At 46.0% G+C, this 17,945-nt stretch overlaps 1 protein-coding gene across 6 annotated transcripts in view; it reads left to right on the plus strand.

The window, feature by feature from the left end:
* The window catches only part of LOC147028483 (syntaxin-1A), a 150,200-nt gene that overhangs the window by 105,079 nt on the left and 27,176 nt on the right, over nt 1–17,945 (plus strand). Inside the window, exon 10 of one of the 6 annotated variants that reach the window (XM_085878909.1) lies at nt 2,705–6,993. The exons of the other annotated variants lie outside the window; for them this stretch is intronic. Within the exon in view, the coding sequence (XP_085735035.1) occupies nt 2,705–2,785 (81 nt within the window). The 3' untranslated portion in view covers nt 2,786–6,993. Of the gene's footprint in view, nt 1–2,704; nt 6,994–17,945 lie in introns of those variants that run through there. 6 annotated transcript variants of the gene reach the window in all.

Raw genomic sequence — 17,945 nt, forward strand, 5'->3', positions numbered from 1 at the left:
GTTTCGTGCACCGTCACGCCGAGCGAGTGTTTCATGCACCGTCACCCCGAGCGAGTGTTTCGTGCACCGTCACGCCGAGCGAGTGTTTCATGCACCGTCACCCCGAGCGAGTGTTTCGTGCACCGTCACCCCGAGCGAGTGTTTCGTGCACCGTCACCCCGAGCGAGTGTTTCGTGCACCGTCACCCCGAGCGAGTGTTTCGTGCACCGTCACTCCGAGCGAGTGTTTCCTGCATCGTCACCCCGAGCGAGTGTTTCGTGCACCGTCACCCCGAGCGAGTGTTTCATGCACCGTCACCCCAAGCAAGTGTTTCGTGCACCATCACCCCGAGCGATTGCTTCGTGCACCGTCACCCCGAGCGAGTGTTTCGTGCACCGTCACCCCGAGCAAGTGTTTCATGCACCGTCACCCCGAGCGAGTGTTTCGTGCACCGTCACCCCGAGCGAGTGTTTCATGCACCGTCACCCCGAGCGAGTGTTTCGTGCACCGTTACTCCGAGCGAGTGTTTCCTGCACCGTCACCCCGAGCGAGTGTTTCGTGCACCGTCACCCCGAGCGAGTGTTTCGTGCACCGTCACTCCGAGCGAGTGTTTCCTGCACCGTCACCCCGAGCGAGTGTTTCATGCACCGTCACCCCGAGCGAGTGTTTCGTGCACCGTCACCCCGAGCGAGTGTTTCGTGCACCGTCACCCCGAGCGAGTGTTTCGTGCACCGTCACTCCGAGCGAGTGTTTCCTGCACCATCACCCCGAGTGAGTGTTTCGTGCACCGTCACCCCGAGCGAGTTTTTCGTGCACCGTCACCCCGAGCGAGTGTTTCCTGCACCGTCACACCGAGCGAGTATTTCGTGCACAGTCACCCCAAGCGAGTATTTCGTGCACCGTCACCCCGAGCGAGTGTTTTGTGCAGCGTCACCCCGAGCGATTGTTTCGTGCACCGTCACCCCGAGCGATTGTTTCGTGCACCGTCACACCGAGCGAGTATTTCGTGCACCGTCACCCCGAGCGAGTATTTTGTGCACCGTCACCCCGAGCGATTGTTTCGTGCACCGTCACCCCGAGCGATTGTTTCGTGCACCGTCACCCCGAGCGATTGCTTCGTGCACCGTCACCCCGAGCGATTGTTTCGTGCACCGTCACCCCGAGCGAGTGTTTCGTGCACCGTCACCCCGAGCGATTGTTTCGTGCACCGTCACCCCGAGCGATTGTTTCGTGCACCGTCACCCCGAGCGAATATTTCGTGCACCGTCAACCCGAGCGATTGTTTCGTGCATCGTCACCCCGAGCGATTGTTTCTTGGTGCACCATCACCCCGAGCGATTGTTTCGTGCACCGTCACCCCGAGCGAGTGTTTCGTGCACCGTCACCCCGAGCGATTGTTTCATGCACCGTCACCCCGAACGATTGTTTCGTGCACCGTCACCCCGAGCGAGTGTTTCATGTACCGTCACCCCGAGCGATTGTTTCATGCATTGTCACCCCGAACGATTGTTTCGTGCACCGTCACCCCGAGTGAGTGTTTCGTGCACCGTCACCCCGAGCGATTGTTTCATGCATTGTCACCCCGAACGATTGTTTCGTGCACCATCACCCCGAACGATTGTTTCGTGCACCGTCACCCCGAGCGATTGTTTCATGCATCGTCACCCCGAACGATTGTTTCGTGCACCATCACCCCGAGCGATTGTTTCGTGCACCGTCACCCCGAGCGATTGTTTCGTGCACCGTCACCCCGAGCGATTGTTTCGTGCACCGTCATTCTTAGCGAGTGGTTGTGAAATGACACCCGATTACCGAGCCATTTGTCGTATTAACGTGTTTTCTAAATTACCGAGTGTCAAAGAAATTCTCAATTCCTCCTGTATGTTTGAGTCATTTATTAAAACAAAAAAAACAATTGAGCATATGGAGAATCGGGGGAATGCAAGCAACACACTCTTCCCCCAACTCTGCAGTACATGGAAACTTTGAATTCTTATATAGTATTCAGTGAGACTATGTCTCTTCATCCTCCAGATATACTGGCGCCATGGCTGACATTTTAGGGTTCAGGGGAGAAATCACTCACAGCTAATTGTTTTAGCAGCCATCTGGAGGTCAGTTTAATTTCGAAGGGCTGAGGAATATTTATGATCTGAAGGTTGATAGGAGTTTTAGACATTACCTACACACACACACATTCCATTTAAGCCAGGTTCCTGTTTCCAGCCAGTCTTTCCAACACCAGTATATAATAATTTGCTCGTTGTCGATATCGTCGAGATCTGGCATTCACCACCGTTGGGATTCTCAGATGTTGTTTTTGGTTACACTGATATTAGCATCAGTTGGATGACATCCCTTGAGTGTAATGACAATTCCACCTTCATTTGACTTTCTGCTACTCCACAGGAAACGTTCCTGTACGATCGTGTTTAATGATGCTTTCGGAGTGACAAATAATAATTAGATTTGACAAAGCAGGAAATGTAATGCAGTGATTATTTAAATTACCACAATTCTATTTACCGCGACAGAACCAAATACGCTTCTGTTTATTCATGTAAATCAATGTGCTTGTGTCTTTATCTTTGTTGTACTTTAATCATGACTTTTGCATTTTTGTTTTGATCTACTAACTTTCTGACTGTTTTCCTACCTCCCTGTGTTTCTACAACTTTATTCCTCTTTTTTTATGGCTTCCCTACCTGCTCTTCAACCTTTACAGAAGAAGATTATGATTATCATCTGCTGCGTGGTCCTGGGAATTGTCATCGCTTCAACGTTTGGGGGGATCTTCGGCGTGTAGGCCTCGTGCTGGGCAAAGGTGGCAGGGCTGAGGGAGGAAGTGCAGAGGAGGAAAGCTGGGGAAGGGATGTGCGAGTGTTTCGGAGGGACTGCATATGAGGTGTAGTTTTGGGAGCTGCAATGTGGTCATGTTCTGACGCCTGGTCCGTCTTTGTGGTTCTTCCTGCCTTTTGCCTTTCATAATCTTCAAACTTTTCTTGTTTTTTTTTTTTTTGCTCTTTGTCTCTTTCTTGATTATGTCTTTCACTGCATATCCGTGCCATTGTGTGCAAGCATGACCCACGCATGAACAACCCAAATGTTGCCTTCTCCCAAATTACCCCAAGTTTCATCCCCGACCCGTCCCCGAATTCATCTTTTAAACCTCATATCACAAGCCTTCAAATCACACGCCAGCTCCCGAAACCTCCCACATCCCAAACTCGTTTTTCAACTCAACAACCCCACATTGTCTTTACCATCCGTTTCCTAAGCCTTGAATCAGAAACACTTCCTTGCCAACCCATTCTCCATGAACACATACCTGAGTCGCTTTGTTTGCATTCCAACCTCTTGTTTTGTTTTTTTTCTCTTCCCTCTTTATTTCTGACATTTGACTCTACAGTAGCACATCTGGGTTGTATGGATAGCATGCGAGTATAGCATAGAACGGAGTAAACAAAACACCCATACTAATTAAAGCTTTGGATGCGTGTAGTTAATATCTTGCAGCAGCAGCAGCAGCAGCAGGAAATACACCCTGGAGTCCTGGGATATCAAAATGGTTACTGCCATCCTAGGTCACAGCACGTGACTTCTCAAATCAGCCCACACTCTGGACATCGTGGAGTTTAATTTATTTTTTATTTTAACACAAAAAAAACGATAAAAAGAACAGAAGAGCTTCCTTTCCGTTCTGCTCCAGGTGCGTGCGTGTTTTCTTGTGTGTAAGTTTTAAACTCCATGTCACCGTGAGAGAGAAGGGCTCGGACAGATCGGTCATTGGGTTATAGCGAACGCTTTTCATTTGTATGATGTGCGAGTTACGTGGACCAAAACGTAGTCATCTGCGTGCTAGCTCGAAGGGCCGCAGCTTCAAGCGCATGTGAAACGCTTCTTGTGCTGAGTTCTCGAGGTCGCAGGCTCCTGCCGTGTAGTATATGTCATGATTATGCAAGAAGACGAACGATGCATGAGCGAGCAGTATTAGTGATCAGCAATGTGTACATATACGTGCATAACCATGTTTCGAGTGCTTTATTATCGGAGGCGACCGCAGGTGTCACCATTGACGTAGTCACACCAGACGGTCATTGCACCGTTGTCATGTGGGCTTGGCGCCGCCGTGCAGCGCAACATTATAGGATCTCACTGCTCCAAGCCGAAAGTAACGGTGCCCACCACAACTCATCGATGTACCATTTCTCATCCCGAAGGATGGACGCAACCGTTGATCTTCACCCGACATTCGCACACGCACTTGCTCCCTCTGCGTTGGATCCTCGTTCGGTGTCGGGTGCATGAACGATGTTGCACGCCCCGTGTACATACGAACCCCCTCGGCACGCGAGCGCGTGTTGACTACACGTCTACAATAGTACGCAATACCGTACACCCTGCAGTACCCCCCACCACGGGGTACCCTGTGGATTTAGAAAAAGAAAAAAAATATTTTCGATAATATTGTGTACTGTCCTTCCCCATGTGGGGGAAATAAAAACAAATATACAGCTATTGAATCCCCACCAAAAACGCCCCACCAGCTGGCATCGGAGGTGAGACGATAGATGCACCGTCGGAAGCTGCTCGACCAAATCGACATAATCTCCCGCATCCCTTCGGGATGAATTGTCTTTATATTGCGTAAATGCTTGGTGGCATCAACGGGGAAGGTTAAACATGTGAGGAGAGTATTTAAAGATTCCGCGTTTCAACATCAACTCTGCCCTCTTTGGGCGCATCCCGTGGTACCTGTGGTGTGTGCCCACCTGTACGGGTGTTGGGCAGAGTGGGATTGAAGAAACAGGATAGGATAAAGGTGTTTGGCTAGCCCTTTAGTTGAGCGGTTTTGATAGACATCTTATTGATTGTGTACATTGGGTCGACACGTTCACTTTGGTTGTACGTTAGCTGAGGGCTGGGGGATAACTCTTGTGGAAAGTTTTTGGCGAAGAGAAGAGCAGTGGTGGCTAATGGAGGGTAAGGGGAGTTTGGGGTGTTTGTTAAGAAAAGGGGAACACGATTTTGAGAGGAAGACAAACGTAATGGCAGAAGGAGTGGGGGGAGGGGAGGGGTTCCAATCTTCCTCCATTTCTGCATCTGTAATATATTGACCACCCCAGAGCAAAAGTCTATTCGCAACATGCGTTGCACGTTCTGTTGTTTTGATGACTTGCGCATATGTGCCCAAAACGTTGTATTGAGTTGTTACTACAATGACCCTTCCATGTCATAGCCTTAGACATTATGTTAGAACCTGGCATTCTGTATTCACTTGCTTTGTGAGAGGAATGGGCCAAAGGAGGGAAATATCAATATATTTATTTGTTTAAATTATTTATGCACCTATTTATTTGTATAGATATTCGTTTGTTTACAATTTTTTTTTAATTTTCCAGCGGAGTTGTATTTGTCATGGGTTGGTTAATTGTAGGGGGGGAGGGAGGGGGGTATTTACAGAGGGACATGGGGTTGGGTTGGGGGGGTGAACATAAATGAATGAATATTCGGCCTTTGCTCGTGGAGATTAAATGGCGATGCTAAAGTATTTAATACAGCACATCCATCCTCTCCGATGAACCCCGTAGAAGAGGTGGGGTTGCAGGACGTGGACAAACACTGAACGCTTAAACCATCTCTCTGTCCCTCCATCTCGCATGGCTCGATCTGCACAGATTTCTCTCTCACTCTCCCTCTTCTGTGTGTGCCGACGGCGGTTCAGACGACCACAGATCTATGCATATAGATATCCGCAGCTCTTCTGAATGGAGCTTTCGCGGACTGTTGTTTTTTTTTTGTTTTTTTTTCATTTGAAGTGCGCACCAAGTCTGGCTCTCTTCATGCCCCACCCCTTAGTGTCTCCGCCCTTTAGATTCTCCCCTCCCTTATCACCACTACGTCCCGCCCATCAAGCCTCGCGCAGTGAACGTGACGTTGCTTTTACAATTCGTGTGGCCTTGGGGGCTCGATGTTCTGCTGCCTGTTCCGCATGAAACTGCCGCGTACAGGGAGCCCCTTCGGTCGCTGCTCTTTCTGTCGCGGCATGAATTACGGTTTTTAAATCCATTCCGAGGCGCCCCCCACCACCCCATTCACCTTTTCAAGCCCCCCAATTCCCCAACTCCAACCCATTGTGAACGCACCTGTCGGTTCTAGGGCCTCTGTTTGATTGCTTGATTTCCGGAGTCGGGGAATGAGGTAAAGACATTTCAAGACAGATCGTGGTCGCGTGGTGCTCATTGCAACACAACCATCATGGGTCAGAATTATATCCCGCTTGGGTGACCCCGCGGTGACCACATGAGAAAGAGGAGGAATCCAGGCTCGTTTGTTACTCCCATCTTCCGAATCATGATTTATAATCCGAATCCTTCCTGTAAAACTTATCGGTTTTACCTTTTAACGTATCTACGCGTGAACAACCGCATGTCAGGTTTTAGTGACAAAAAAAAAATAAATCGTGAATAAGTATTGGAAAATATGCATTGCCGTTTACGTTTTGTTAATTACAGGTAGCAGAGTAAACGCAAATTTTTATTACGAGTGCAGGTTGTGAGTGTGAGGATATTAAAACGTGGCAGAAAGGAGGGTAAGAGAGAAAGGCAGCCTTGTTCAGGCCAGAATCATGAAAATCTGATACAAGTCAAAAAAAAACGGGTGAACAGCGGGAAGGAATTAAATAGAACTACGAACTCACATGGGAATGAATTAGTAACGAGTGAAGGAATAATAGTACTCTTGCTGTTCTGATGGCAAACAAATGTTGTCTGTCAGATGAAACCATGACGTGTCGCATGATGATGGTGGTGGCGGTGATGATGATGGTGATGATGTAGCGCTGTTCCCGTCTGTCCCGGATTCGCTCTTTGCATGCCCACCCCCACTAGCCCCTCTCTGCTGCATGTTCACTCGCACACCCCTCGTTCCGTGCTGTGTGTGTTCCTAGCTTCTGTGGCACACCTTGTTTTGTATTGTAATTACTGTTGTAATTAAAGTCCTTGATCAAACCGACGTGATTTCCTTGCTCTATTTATGTTGTGCTTCCACTTTGTGACGATTGGTGCACAACCTCGCATCGTGACATGAAGTAGGACATGTAATACTGTACTAATTGTCAGGACTGTCTTCATATAGTTGGCAATGTTCACAAACCTTTTCACATCCCACCTGAAATATTCATAACCGCACTCATCAGACTCATGTGATGCCAGAATTGACATCATAGGACCATACATCCCCCTGGCTTATCAGGGTCGACATGAAAACCTGGATCCTTTTTAAGAACATGCCATGTTGAATCAGGCCTGTTAAAATGGAGAGGATTCCTTACCTTATGAATAATTAATTCCCCCCCCCCCCCACAAAACAACTCCTTTTGATATAATTTTATGCAGAATAATCATCAGACAAATTCTACAAACTATTGCTTGTTATTTTATTTTAAGAAAAGCAAAACCTCTGGCCTGCTAGACCCTGTTGTAACCTGGTTGCTATGCTATCCCAGAATTGATTGTTCCCCTGCAATGATTTTCCAGAATTTTTATTTTTTCGTGTCGGTACATATGTTTGATTCAACGGTGATAGTAAACTTGGGGGAATGCTCCAAGACAGTTTTAAATATCCTCATATTTTTGAGTAGTTTCACTTCTTACACAAACACCAAAGCTTCACAACTTCTTATATTTATTTATCTATGGGGGAGGGTATGACTTCCACCTTTTAAATCATGGCACGGCACTCGGAAGGTGGACTGTTTCACTGGGCAGTTTGACCTCACTTTACAAGCACACTCAGAGCATCGTGTACATCACCAAAACAAAGAGCTTCATGCAACGTGTACACACAGCCTGAAACATGCTTGCACCCATGTCTTGGCTGTGTATTACATGACATGAATTTTGCAATCTTTTGCATCCTCAAATTGATGTTCTGCTTCTAATTTCATTTGAATTCCTATTAAATGTGTGGTGGAAAGACCTGAAAACTTTCCAGGTCGTTGATTTAAAGGAAACGGTTTCAGATATAGTCTCATCTTCAGAAAGTCCCAATTGTAATGAGAACGGCACTCAGAAGAGGGCATACCTCTGCCAGGCTTAACAGTTTATATTTTGTATCCCACTGATAGGCTGGATCTGTATCCAGACTTTAACCAAAATTCAATCGGCTTGTTCTAGTCGCCTAATCAACTCATCCACCTAGTTTTATCCGAATCTGTCCATAACCTTTTGAGATATCGTACATTAGATCGTTTTTGGCCCGATCTCTCAATGGTGAAGATTCATTTTAAAATGTTCTCGTATCCAGATCTAGATCTTCACCAAAATCTGATTAGTTCGTCCTTCTCACACACTCAACCTGTCCACCAAATTTCATCCTAATCCGTAAATAACTTTTTGGGATATCCTGCTCACAAACAAACAGACAGGGGTGAAAACATAATTTACGCCTGCCTTCAGTGGCAGAGGTAAACAGTGTCAAAGATCTTTATCGATAATACAAAGCCCTTCAATAGATCAATATATACACACACACACACACACACACACACACACACACACACACACACACACACACACACACACACACACACACACACACACACACACACGATCTGTCGAGGAAGTTTGAATCCAAAGGCCTACATTTGCTGCATTGCAGCACTGAGGTTTGTTCAGAGTTTTGAGTTGTGCTTTACATAGTTCCATTTTATGAATGTGGTTCAAATTTGACCTGAACTTTTATTTGTAGTAATAGCAAAGCTTTTATGTAAGTTACAAAAATGATGCTGACATTTCTAATCAAGATGTTCTTCAGCGATGTACACACACACCTGTCCCGTCTGAGTGGAACCTTTAATTTTCCGTCAGTGTATAATGTTTTCGGTTATATACATAGTCAGCGCAAGGCATCATTAGTGATGGACTTATTTGCAATGATGCTCTTTCATATGGATGTCCTTGACAGGCAATCATTGGCTGTATCACTTTGTATAGCCAATCGTCTATGTACAACATGCTTAGTATTTTCATTGATCATATTTCAGAATTATTCACTGGTCCACATTTTTGTTATCTAGAATATAATATATAAAAACTAGAGTGAAGTCGATAGCGTGCCATTGCAAATGCCCACGCTTCCCACCAAAATCAAAGTTGAAAGATGGCAAAAACTTCCAACAGGAATGACTAAATATCAAATTTTGAGTTAAAAATTATTTTCACATTTTGACCCCTGTGTGACCTTAAGTCCCCAGCTCCTGGAGAATGAACCTGGGGTCAAATTAAAAAAAAATCGTTATATATTTCATGCATTCCCCAATGTTGATTGCATATACAAAGTTTTATTTTAAAATGTGCCTGTAATTACATTTTTAGCTCACCTGGTATTTAGTCCGTTGAGCTTATGCGATCGAGCAGTATCCGTAGGTGTCAGTAAACAATGAGTTTGTAAACTCTTCCATCATTATCGCTTCAACCAAACACAATTTTGATGAAACTTGGCCACAAGCTTCAAATCTGATGCCTAATGAAGGTGTATTGACCGCATCAAAATCTGCACATCAAAATCCCAACTGCCCCTCCCTCCCCCCCCCAAGAAAACAGGTATTTGCTCTCTTCTCTGAAACTACACACACTATTTCGGTGAAACCTGACCACAACCTTCATCACCCATGATGTACCAAAGTTTCACAAGGAATTCTAACACAGGTGGAGGCCATTCAGTCCATCACGCCTGTGTGCGAACACCATACTAATTTATCAACACAAGATCCAAGGAAGAAAATGCAAAAAAAGTTTTTAATTAATGAAATAAAAAAATCGTTTGTTTGTTTTATTTTTTGTAGTTTTTGTATTTGTTTTTTTCTTCTTCCCCTCAGGGGAGGGGGCATGGGCTTGGTTAAAAACACACATCAACCACACAACCACCCTTGACAAGACCTCCACCAACAACACTGCACACATGCACACAATCAACCATCAATGCTCAAACTACCGAAAAGTCTTATCGACATCCCCATACGCCTCCATCTCCATAACTGCCAGGTACCTATCTAATTCTAATTTAAACTTATCTACTTTTTCTGCTGCCACTACCTTTCCAGGGAGGCCATTCCATGCATTAACTACTCTCTGATTAAAAGTCCCCTGCCGTCTTACCTTCTTAACTCTCTTCTTCTTTACTCTCAGGCTATGGCCCCTGGTTCTATCACTGTCTACTCTGTTGAATAATTATATATTCATCTGCACTTACTAGGTCTATACCTTTCATTATCTTAAACATCTCTATCATATCTCCTCGTAACCGCCTCCTTTCTTGTGAATAAAGCCCCGTCTCCTTCAGCTGCTCCTCATAGCTGAGTCTCGCTAGGCCCGGAATCAATCTAGTAGCCCTGCGCTGAACCCTCTCTATGGCATCTATGTCCTTCCAGAACTGTGGTGACCAAAACTGTACACAATATTCGAAATGTGGCCTCACTAAATTCCTGTACAATGCTAACACCACCTCTTTTGATTTATAAATGATCCCCCTCCAAATACAATTCATTGTTCTTTCCCATCCCAACACCTTACACTTGCTCAGGTTAAATTCCATCAGCCAGTCTTTCACCCAATCTATACAAGTATCAATAATCTCTTGTATCTGTTCACTACCCCCTCTGCTATCCACCTTACCTCTAAGCTTTGATTCATCTACAAATTTGGAGAGCTTACTCTTTACCCCATTATCCAAATCGTTGATGTAAATAATGAATAGTAATGGTCCGAGTACTGATCCCTGAGGTACCCCGCTACTTACATCCTCACAGCAAGACATCCTCCCACTCACAGCCACTCTTTACTTCCTATCACCAAGCCAGTTTGCAATCCAATTACTACCTGACCAGCCACTCCACAAGCCCTCACTTTGGCTAATAACCCCCGATGTGGTACCTTATCAAATGCCTTCTTAAAGTCTCGATATACTATGTCCACTGCCTTTCCCTCATCCACCCAATCAGACACTGCTTCATAGAACTCTAAAATATTTGTTAAACAGGAACTACCTTTGGTAAACCCATGCTGACTACCTTTAATTAGTATCTATTTGTTTAAATGGTTCCTCGTCTGGTCCTTAATTAATACCTCTGGCTTCGGCTTCCCCTCCACTCCCACTTCATGTTTATATGTGTACTGTACCGTCCACCGAACAGTGATGACTCCATCTACACCTCACTATCCGAAAACATGGACCATCTTCTATCTTCTCATCCAAACTCTCTCTTCCTCTTATGTGGTGACTTCAATTGTCATCACGCCAGTTGGCTAGGTGTGGGTACCTCTCTCACCTGCCATGGCACCTCAGCAAAAGCTTTCTGCGACTCATTAGGACTGACTCAATCGGTCAACTTCCCGACCCGGATCTCAACCAATGGTACTCCATCTCTTCTGGATCTGATTTTGACAAATTTCCCTGACAATATCTGCTGCTCTTCCTCTGCTCCAATCGGTTTTTCTGACCACGTCCTTGTCAAAGTGGACATCTCTCTGGCTGTTATCAGAGAACCACCTCACTGCCGTCGAGTCTGGCATTTCACTCAAGCCGACTGGCAGGGTCTCCGAGCAGCCATAAAACTTACAGACTGGTCTCCTATCACCACTTTCTCAAACATCAACTCATCCTGGGAATTTTTTCAAAGAAACTTGCTCTCCCTCATGCACAGATTTATCCCCTCTCGTGTTCAGTTGTCTTACCCTTCCTCCCGCCCTTGGCTTACTGAAGCTTGTGGCGAGGCAGTTGTCCTGAAACAACTTGCCTTTGCCTCATGGAAAGCAAACCCAACTGAGGGCAATCTCAGTTCCTTCCACAAAGCTCGGAACAAGTGTGTATCTACCCTCAGGAGAGCCAGAAAACAACATCTTTCTCATCTCAAGTCTGAACTCTCAAACCTCTCTCCCTCCTCAAAATCCTGGTGGCATTTAATCAAATCTGTTACTGGTGTATTTTCCCCCTCCATCCCTCCCTTACCTCAAATGGCCGCACTGCTGATTCCACACGTGAAAAAGCTGAATGTTTAAACTCGGTGTTTGCAGCGAAATCTTGTGTCCTAAACCCATCACTATCTCTACCCACTTACCCAGTCGCACCCAACTGTCCCTGGACTCTGTATCTTTTTCTCCTGACAAGGTGGAGAGCTTGCTTTCAAACCTCGAGTCAGATTCTGCAACCGGTCCAGACGGCATCAGCCCACGTGTCCTCAAAGCCTGCTCTTCTGCTCTTGCTCACCCTCTCTCTGTTCTATTCACCCTCTCATTTGCCCAAGGTCATCTGCCATCTGCTTGGAAATCTGCTAACATCACTGCCCTGCATAAAAAAGGTGCAAAAACAGATCCTTGTAACTACAGACCAATCAGCCTTCTCCCAATCATCAGCAAGGTTATGGAATCCATCATCGCTTCAGACATGAAATCCTTCCTCTTCTCCAATGGCTTGATTTCCAATCATCAATTTAGTTTCAGACAAGGTCACTCTACCCTGGGTATGCTGCTTCTGCTCTCCCATCAATGGATGGAGGTCCTCAATGCCAGACAGGAAATCCGAGCCATATCCCTGGACATATCACTTGCTTTTGACACAGTCTGGCACCCTGCCCTACTCACCAAACTCTCTTCCCATGGTATTCAAGGCCATCTCCACTCATGGCTCGCAGACTTCCTCTCCTGTCGCAGTCAACGTGTGGCCCTAAATGGAGTTCTTTCATCCCCTCTTCCTGTGCAGGCTGGAGTTCCTCAAGGTAGCGTTCTGGGCCCTGTTCTTTTTCTGGTTTTCATCAATGACCTCTCGGACTCTCTGGAAAATCCTCTATTTCTCTTTGCCGACGACTCCACCCTCTGCCGTACCAACTGTTATCCCTCAGACCGGCAAGCAGCAGCTTCTTCGCTCACTGCAGATCTGGATAAAATCACAAACTGGTCCAACACGTGGAACATGTCTTTCAATCCAGAAAAATCTCACACTCTCACTATGTCTCTTCGAAAGGACCGTTTACAAACCCCCCCATCCACTTTCTCAACAATCCTCTGGAAGAAGTCTTTTCTTTCAAGCTTCTGGGTCTCACAATCTGCCATGACCTTTCCTGGGAAAGTCACATTTCCAACCTCGCCTCAAAAGCCAGTCGCCGACTGGGAATCCTCCGTCGTGCAAAGTCCTTCCTCGGCCCTCTTGAGCTCCTGACCACTTACAAAGCTTTTGTCCGTAGCCTGATGGAGTACTGCTCTCCCCTCTGGGCTGGTGCTCCTGCCTCCCACCTTTCTCGGATTCACGCTGTCGAAACCAGGGAATTTAAGATCATCGGCATCTCCCGCAATGAAGCTGAGTCTTTGGGCCTCTCACTCAATCACCACAGGTTGGTCGGTCATCTTTCTGTCTTCTACCGACTCCTCTCCAGCCTTGCCCCCCCTGCTCTCTCTGCGATTTGTCCCCACCACATTTCCACAGGGCGCTCAAGGTCCGCCAACAACCCCCTTCTGGTAAAACTACCAAAATCACGAATCACTGCTCATCTTCACTCTTTCATTCCTCTTTTTTCCCGCCTTTGGAATAAACTTCCTCACTCTATTCTTTCCCATTCTTCCCCCCAGGCTTTCAAAACAGCTGTTCACCACCACCTCTTATCTTCCCCCATCCAAATCCTCAATCTTTTCTACCCCCGATAATCCACCCAAGCCCACTTCCTTCAATTCCCCTGCTTTCCTTCCTGAAAGTCCCTGTAATGTCCATCTTCTCTTCACCATGTTCCCCGTCCCATCCCCATCCCTCTCCCTTCCACAGTTCACCTAATGTGTCTGTTCCCCACTGTTTTGTCCCTCCCACTCCCGCCCCTCTTGTCTCATGCACCCTTGCTGTGAGTTGTGTGTTTGCTATCATACGAGCCTCGACCAAGGTATACAAAAAAAAAATAAAATGTCTCCAACACCTTCCCCACAACTGAAGTCAAACTAACAGGTCTATCGTTTCCCAATTATTCTCTGGATCTTTCTTAAATAATGGTGTTACATTTGCTTCTCTCCAATCCTCCAGTACCTATCCTTACTCCAGTAAACTATTGAAAATATCCGTTAACATCTCGCTTACCTGCTCAACCATCACCATCAATACTCTCGGTTGCATATTGTTACGAATTCGCGCCCCGCCGGCGTGCGAACGACCGCATGTAACCAATACCGGCCGCTTCGCCCACCGACATGCATTTCAGTCGTGACCCTCCGGGAACTACTGCCAGGAGCCAGTCATGGGTGGGGGTTTAACCTCACCACGGTCGTGCTAATTGCCCACCCGCGCAGGATAGGGTTGCTCGCCAAATTCGACCTACCTAAGTACCTGCGCGAGTGGTCGACCGGGCGATCGTACCTCGCCGCAGGTCGACTTCGGACACGAAGCACTTAAGCGGCTCGTTCCGTGCTGCAGGGATAACCGAGCGGAGTTATCGTCGACCTCGACGGTTCAGATTATTTACCGGGTGTTTTAAGCCCACTATCAATCCCTTACGTGATGCAAGATGGAATTTTCAACAAAGGAAAGGACGCAACGAGACGGGAAACAGTTCAACAAGCAAGCACTTTATTACACACACAGACAAGCACGTATTCACAGACATACAGTAATGCACATATAACAGTCAAGACAAAATGCAACAAAAGGAAAAGCACTACTACCGACGATAATTATTTACAACACTTAAACAATTATACTTGTCGGACGGTGCCACAGCATTCATTCAAAAGCAAAGGAAACGAAAGCCACCCTCACAGGCAAGGAGGCAGACAGGTCCATGGACCAAATATGCGCGGAGCCTGGAGGAGCAGCCAGGTCCACGAGACCGAAAAGGTCTTACCCGCGTCCTCGTGACGCGATGGCGGGCAAGCCGCAATGTCCGCGCAGCTGCGCCAGACTCCGTGCCCCTGGTGTGGTCAGTGAGCCCTCTCCAGCGTGCTCCGCGCCAGCACGGTTGGGTCGCGCTTGGAGGTGGGGCCATACCGCCCGACGCTCACCCATTGGACGGAGAAAAAGGGGCGTGAACCCTACCTGATCCGAATTTCTCCCTGAGGGGAACGCATTCGTACCCGCAGCTCGACGCGTTCGGCATCAATTACCGAATGGGCCCTGGACAGCATGACGTTTGGTGTTGACTGGTGGTGTGGTCGATGGTTGTAGAAGGAGATAGGCGAAGGTGGTGGGGGGTTTGCTGTGGTGGTTTGGTGGCTGGTGGGCGTCGTTTGGGAATGGCGGTGAAACGATGTTTGCGGGATGGAGTTGTGGAGGTAAAGAGGCAAGGGTGGTGGTGTTTGAGTTGTTGGTGGCTTAATGATCCAAAATAACAATTGAGAAAGAAAAATGGCTAACTCAAAGCGTCGCAGCCCGGATGAATCACACATATTTCCTCTATACAACGGGTTTGGGCTCACTACACATGAACTTACCGATATATCTCACCTGAGGACTCTTTATGGTGTAATGCGAATTTCCACAGCCGTAACACTATTATGTGGACCCGGAGCCTTATCTACTCTTAGATTACCGAACTGTGCCTTTACTTCCTCCACTCCAATGTGGATCTTCTATAAAAGACCTTCCTCACCTCCTTGATAGATACTCTCAACTATTGGCAATTCTCTTGACTGTTCTTGTGTTAAAGTTGAAGAAAAATACCTGTTTAATAAGACTCTCATCTCACTTTCATCACTCACCACTTTCCCGGTGCTATTCCTCAATGGGTCCACACTGATCCTAACCTGTTCTTTTCCCCTGATATACTTAAAGAAAGTCTTGCTATTGTGTTTATTATTCTTTGCCATGTCCTTCTCATACCCTCTTTTTGCTTGTTGAGTTATTTTCTTAACTTGCCTCTGTTTACTCCGATAGTGATATAAATGTAACTCTCGTCCTGTTATTTTAAACCTAATAAATGCCTTCTGCCTATCCTTAAGGCCCAGTCACACCTTGACGTTTTAGCCAACGTATGCCGATTTTCGAAATATTTTTCTAAAACGCTGGCACACGTTGAATACGTTATGGGTAAGTTTTGATAACATTGAGAGCACGCTGAAAAACACTGCCATACGTCGTTGTACGCTGGCTTTAAACGTTGTACTTTTCGGTTGTCCTCAAATTTTTGCATGCTTGAAATTTCACGACGTATGCCGGCGTATGACTCACACGTTCCGCTACGCTGGCCACAAGTTATATGCATGGTCTGCGATCGTTGACAGACGTCAACACATGCTACTTGTAAGTTAATCATAAGTTGAGACACGCCGAGGTAATGTTTAGCGTACCCGAAACTTATTTCTAACCTATGATTAACGTGTTGTTGGCACGTTATGCGATCGTTGCCACACGTCGACAGACGTTACTTTTAAGTTACTCATAGGCTGAAAGATGTCGGTATAATGGATCGTCCTTGCGCCAGCGTCCACGGCCACGGCCAGGCCACTTATTTGCAGCATTCTTCAAACTTTTCTTCGGCATGACGAGGATGTTCACACTTCGATGTCTAGCTTGGCTATGATTCCAATTGTCCATGGGCAGCGTCTATTTAAAATAGTCGAGTTTGAGCGTTTTAACACGTTCAGAAGAAACGCTCCAAATTTCCAAACCCCAGCGTCAAAAAACAAAGGCGAGTGACAGCAATTTAAATCGTTCATTGTAAACAATGAAAATAGTTGAGTGGTACCGTTTAAAAGTCGTTGAGTGTAAAAAAAATCCAATTGTTGAGCGCAAGCGTCTACTTTCAATAGTGGAGTTTGAGTGATTTAGCACGTTCAATAGAAACGATTCAAATTTCCGAGCGCCAGCGTCAAAAAACAAAGGCGAGTGACAACAATTTAAATCGTTCATTGTAAACAATGAAAATAGCTGAGTGGTACCGTTTAAAAGTCGTTGAGTGTAAAAAAAATCCAATTGTTGAGCGCAAGCATCTACTTTCAATGGTGGAGTTTGAGCGATTTAGCACGTTCAATAGAAACGATTAAAATTTCCGAGCGCCAGCGTCAAAAAACAAAGGCGAGTGACAGCAATTTAAATCGTTCATTGTAAACAATGAAAATAGTTGAGTGGTACCGTTTAAAAGTCGTTGAGTGTAAAAAAAAATCCAATTGTTGAGCGCAAGCGTCTACTTTCAATAGTGGAGATGCAGCCATTTAAATCGTTGAGTGGCAGCCTATGAATAGCAAACCCCACGTCACCGGCAAAGATAAACTGCCGCACGATATGGATAAGTTAGGCTATCATTGGGCATAGTTTGTGAACGCCGGCTACACGATAATTATTCATTGGTATACCGTATTTATAAGTTATTGAAGCGCTCTATGCACATTATTAGTTCATTGTGCATTTGTCCAACCCGTTATGAATAGACCTAAATCGTAAAAACAAGCCATAGCTCATTGTTGAAAAAGCCCCATAAAAAATTAGCCGCGAAGAACTTCGAACAATGGTGCAAAGATGTCTCCTACCCGTGGACACGCGGACGCAAGGAGGATCCATCATAACCCACACCCTCCCCCTCACCGACGACTGCCAACAGGAACAAACTACTACTAATACTAATACTGATACTGTTACTGCTGACATGGACATCGACTCAAAAATGACTCAAAAACACTGTTGGGTTCCCCTTTTATGAACACCATTTTATATACCAATTCCCAAAACCGCTGGGAACATGTCTTTATATGGCAGTTGGAAGTTAGAAACACGTTCATTTATTTTTTTTTGTCGACCGGAAGACGTCATTGGAATACGTCTACATACGTCAATGTGTGTTGGGACTACATAAAGAATTGGTTCAAAGCACGTCAAACATAAGTTAGAAATAAGTTTCGCGTAAAAAAGACATTACCGCGACGTGTTTCGACTTATGAGTAGCTTATAAGTAGCCTTTGTGGACGTGTGTAAGCGTCCGCATATCGTGTGTACAACTTATC

This window comes from Eptatretus burgeri, chromosome 4, assembly GCF_056783735.1.
Source record: "Eptatretus burgeri isolate ZD-2024b chromosome 4, Ebu_testis_v1, whole genome shotgun sequence".
NCBI classification, from domain to species: Eukaryota; Metazoa; Chordata; class Myxini; order Myxiniformes; family Myxinidae; genus Eptatretus; species Eptatretus burgeri.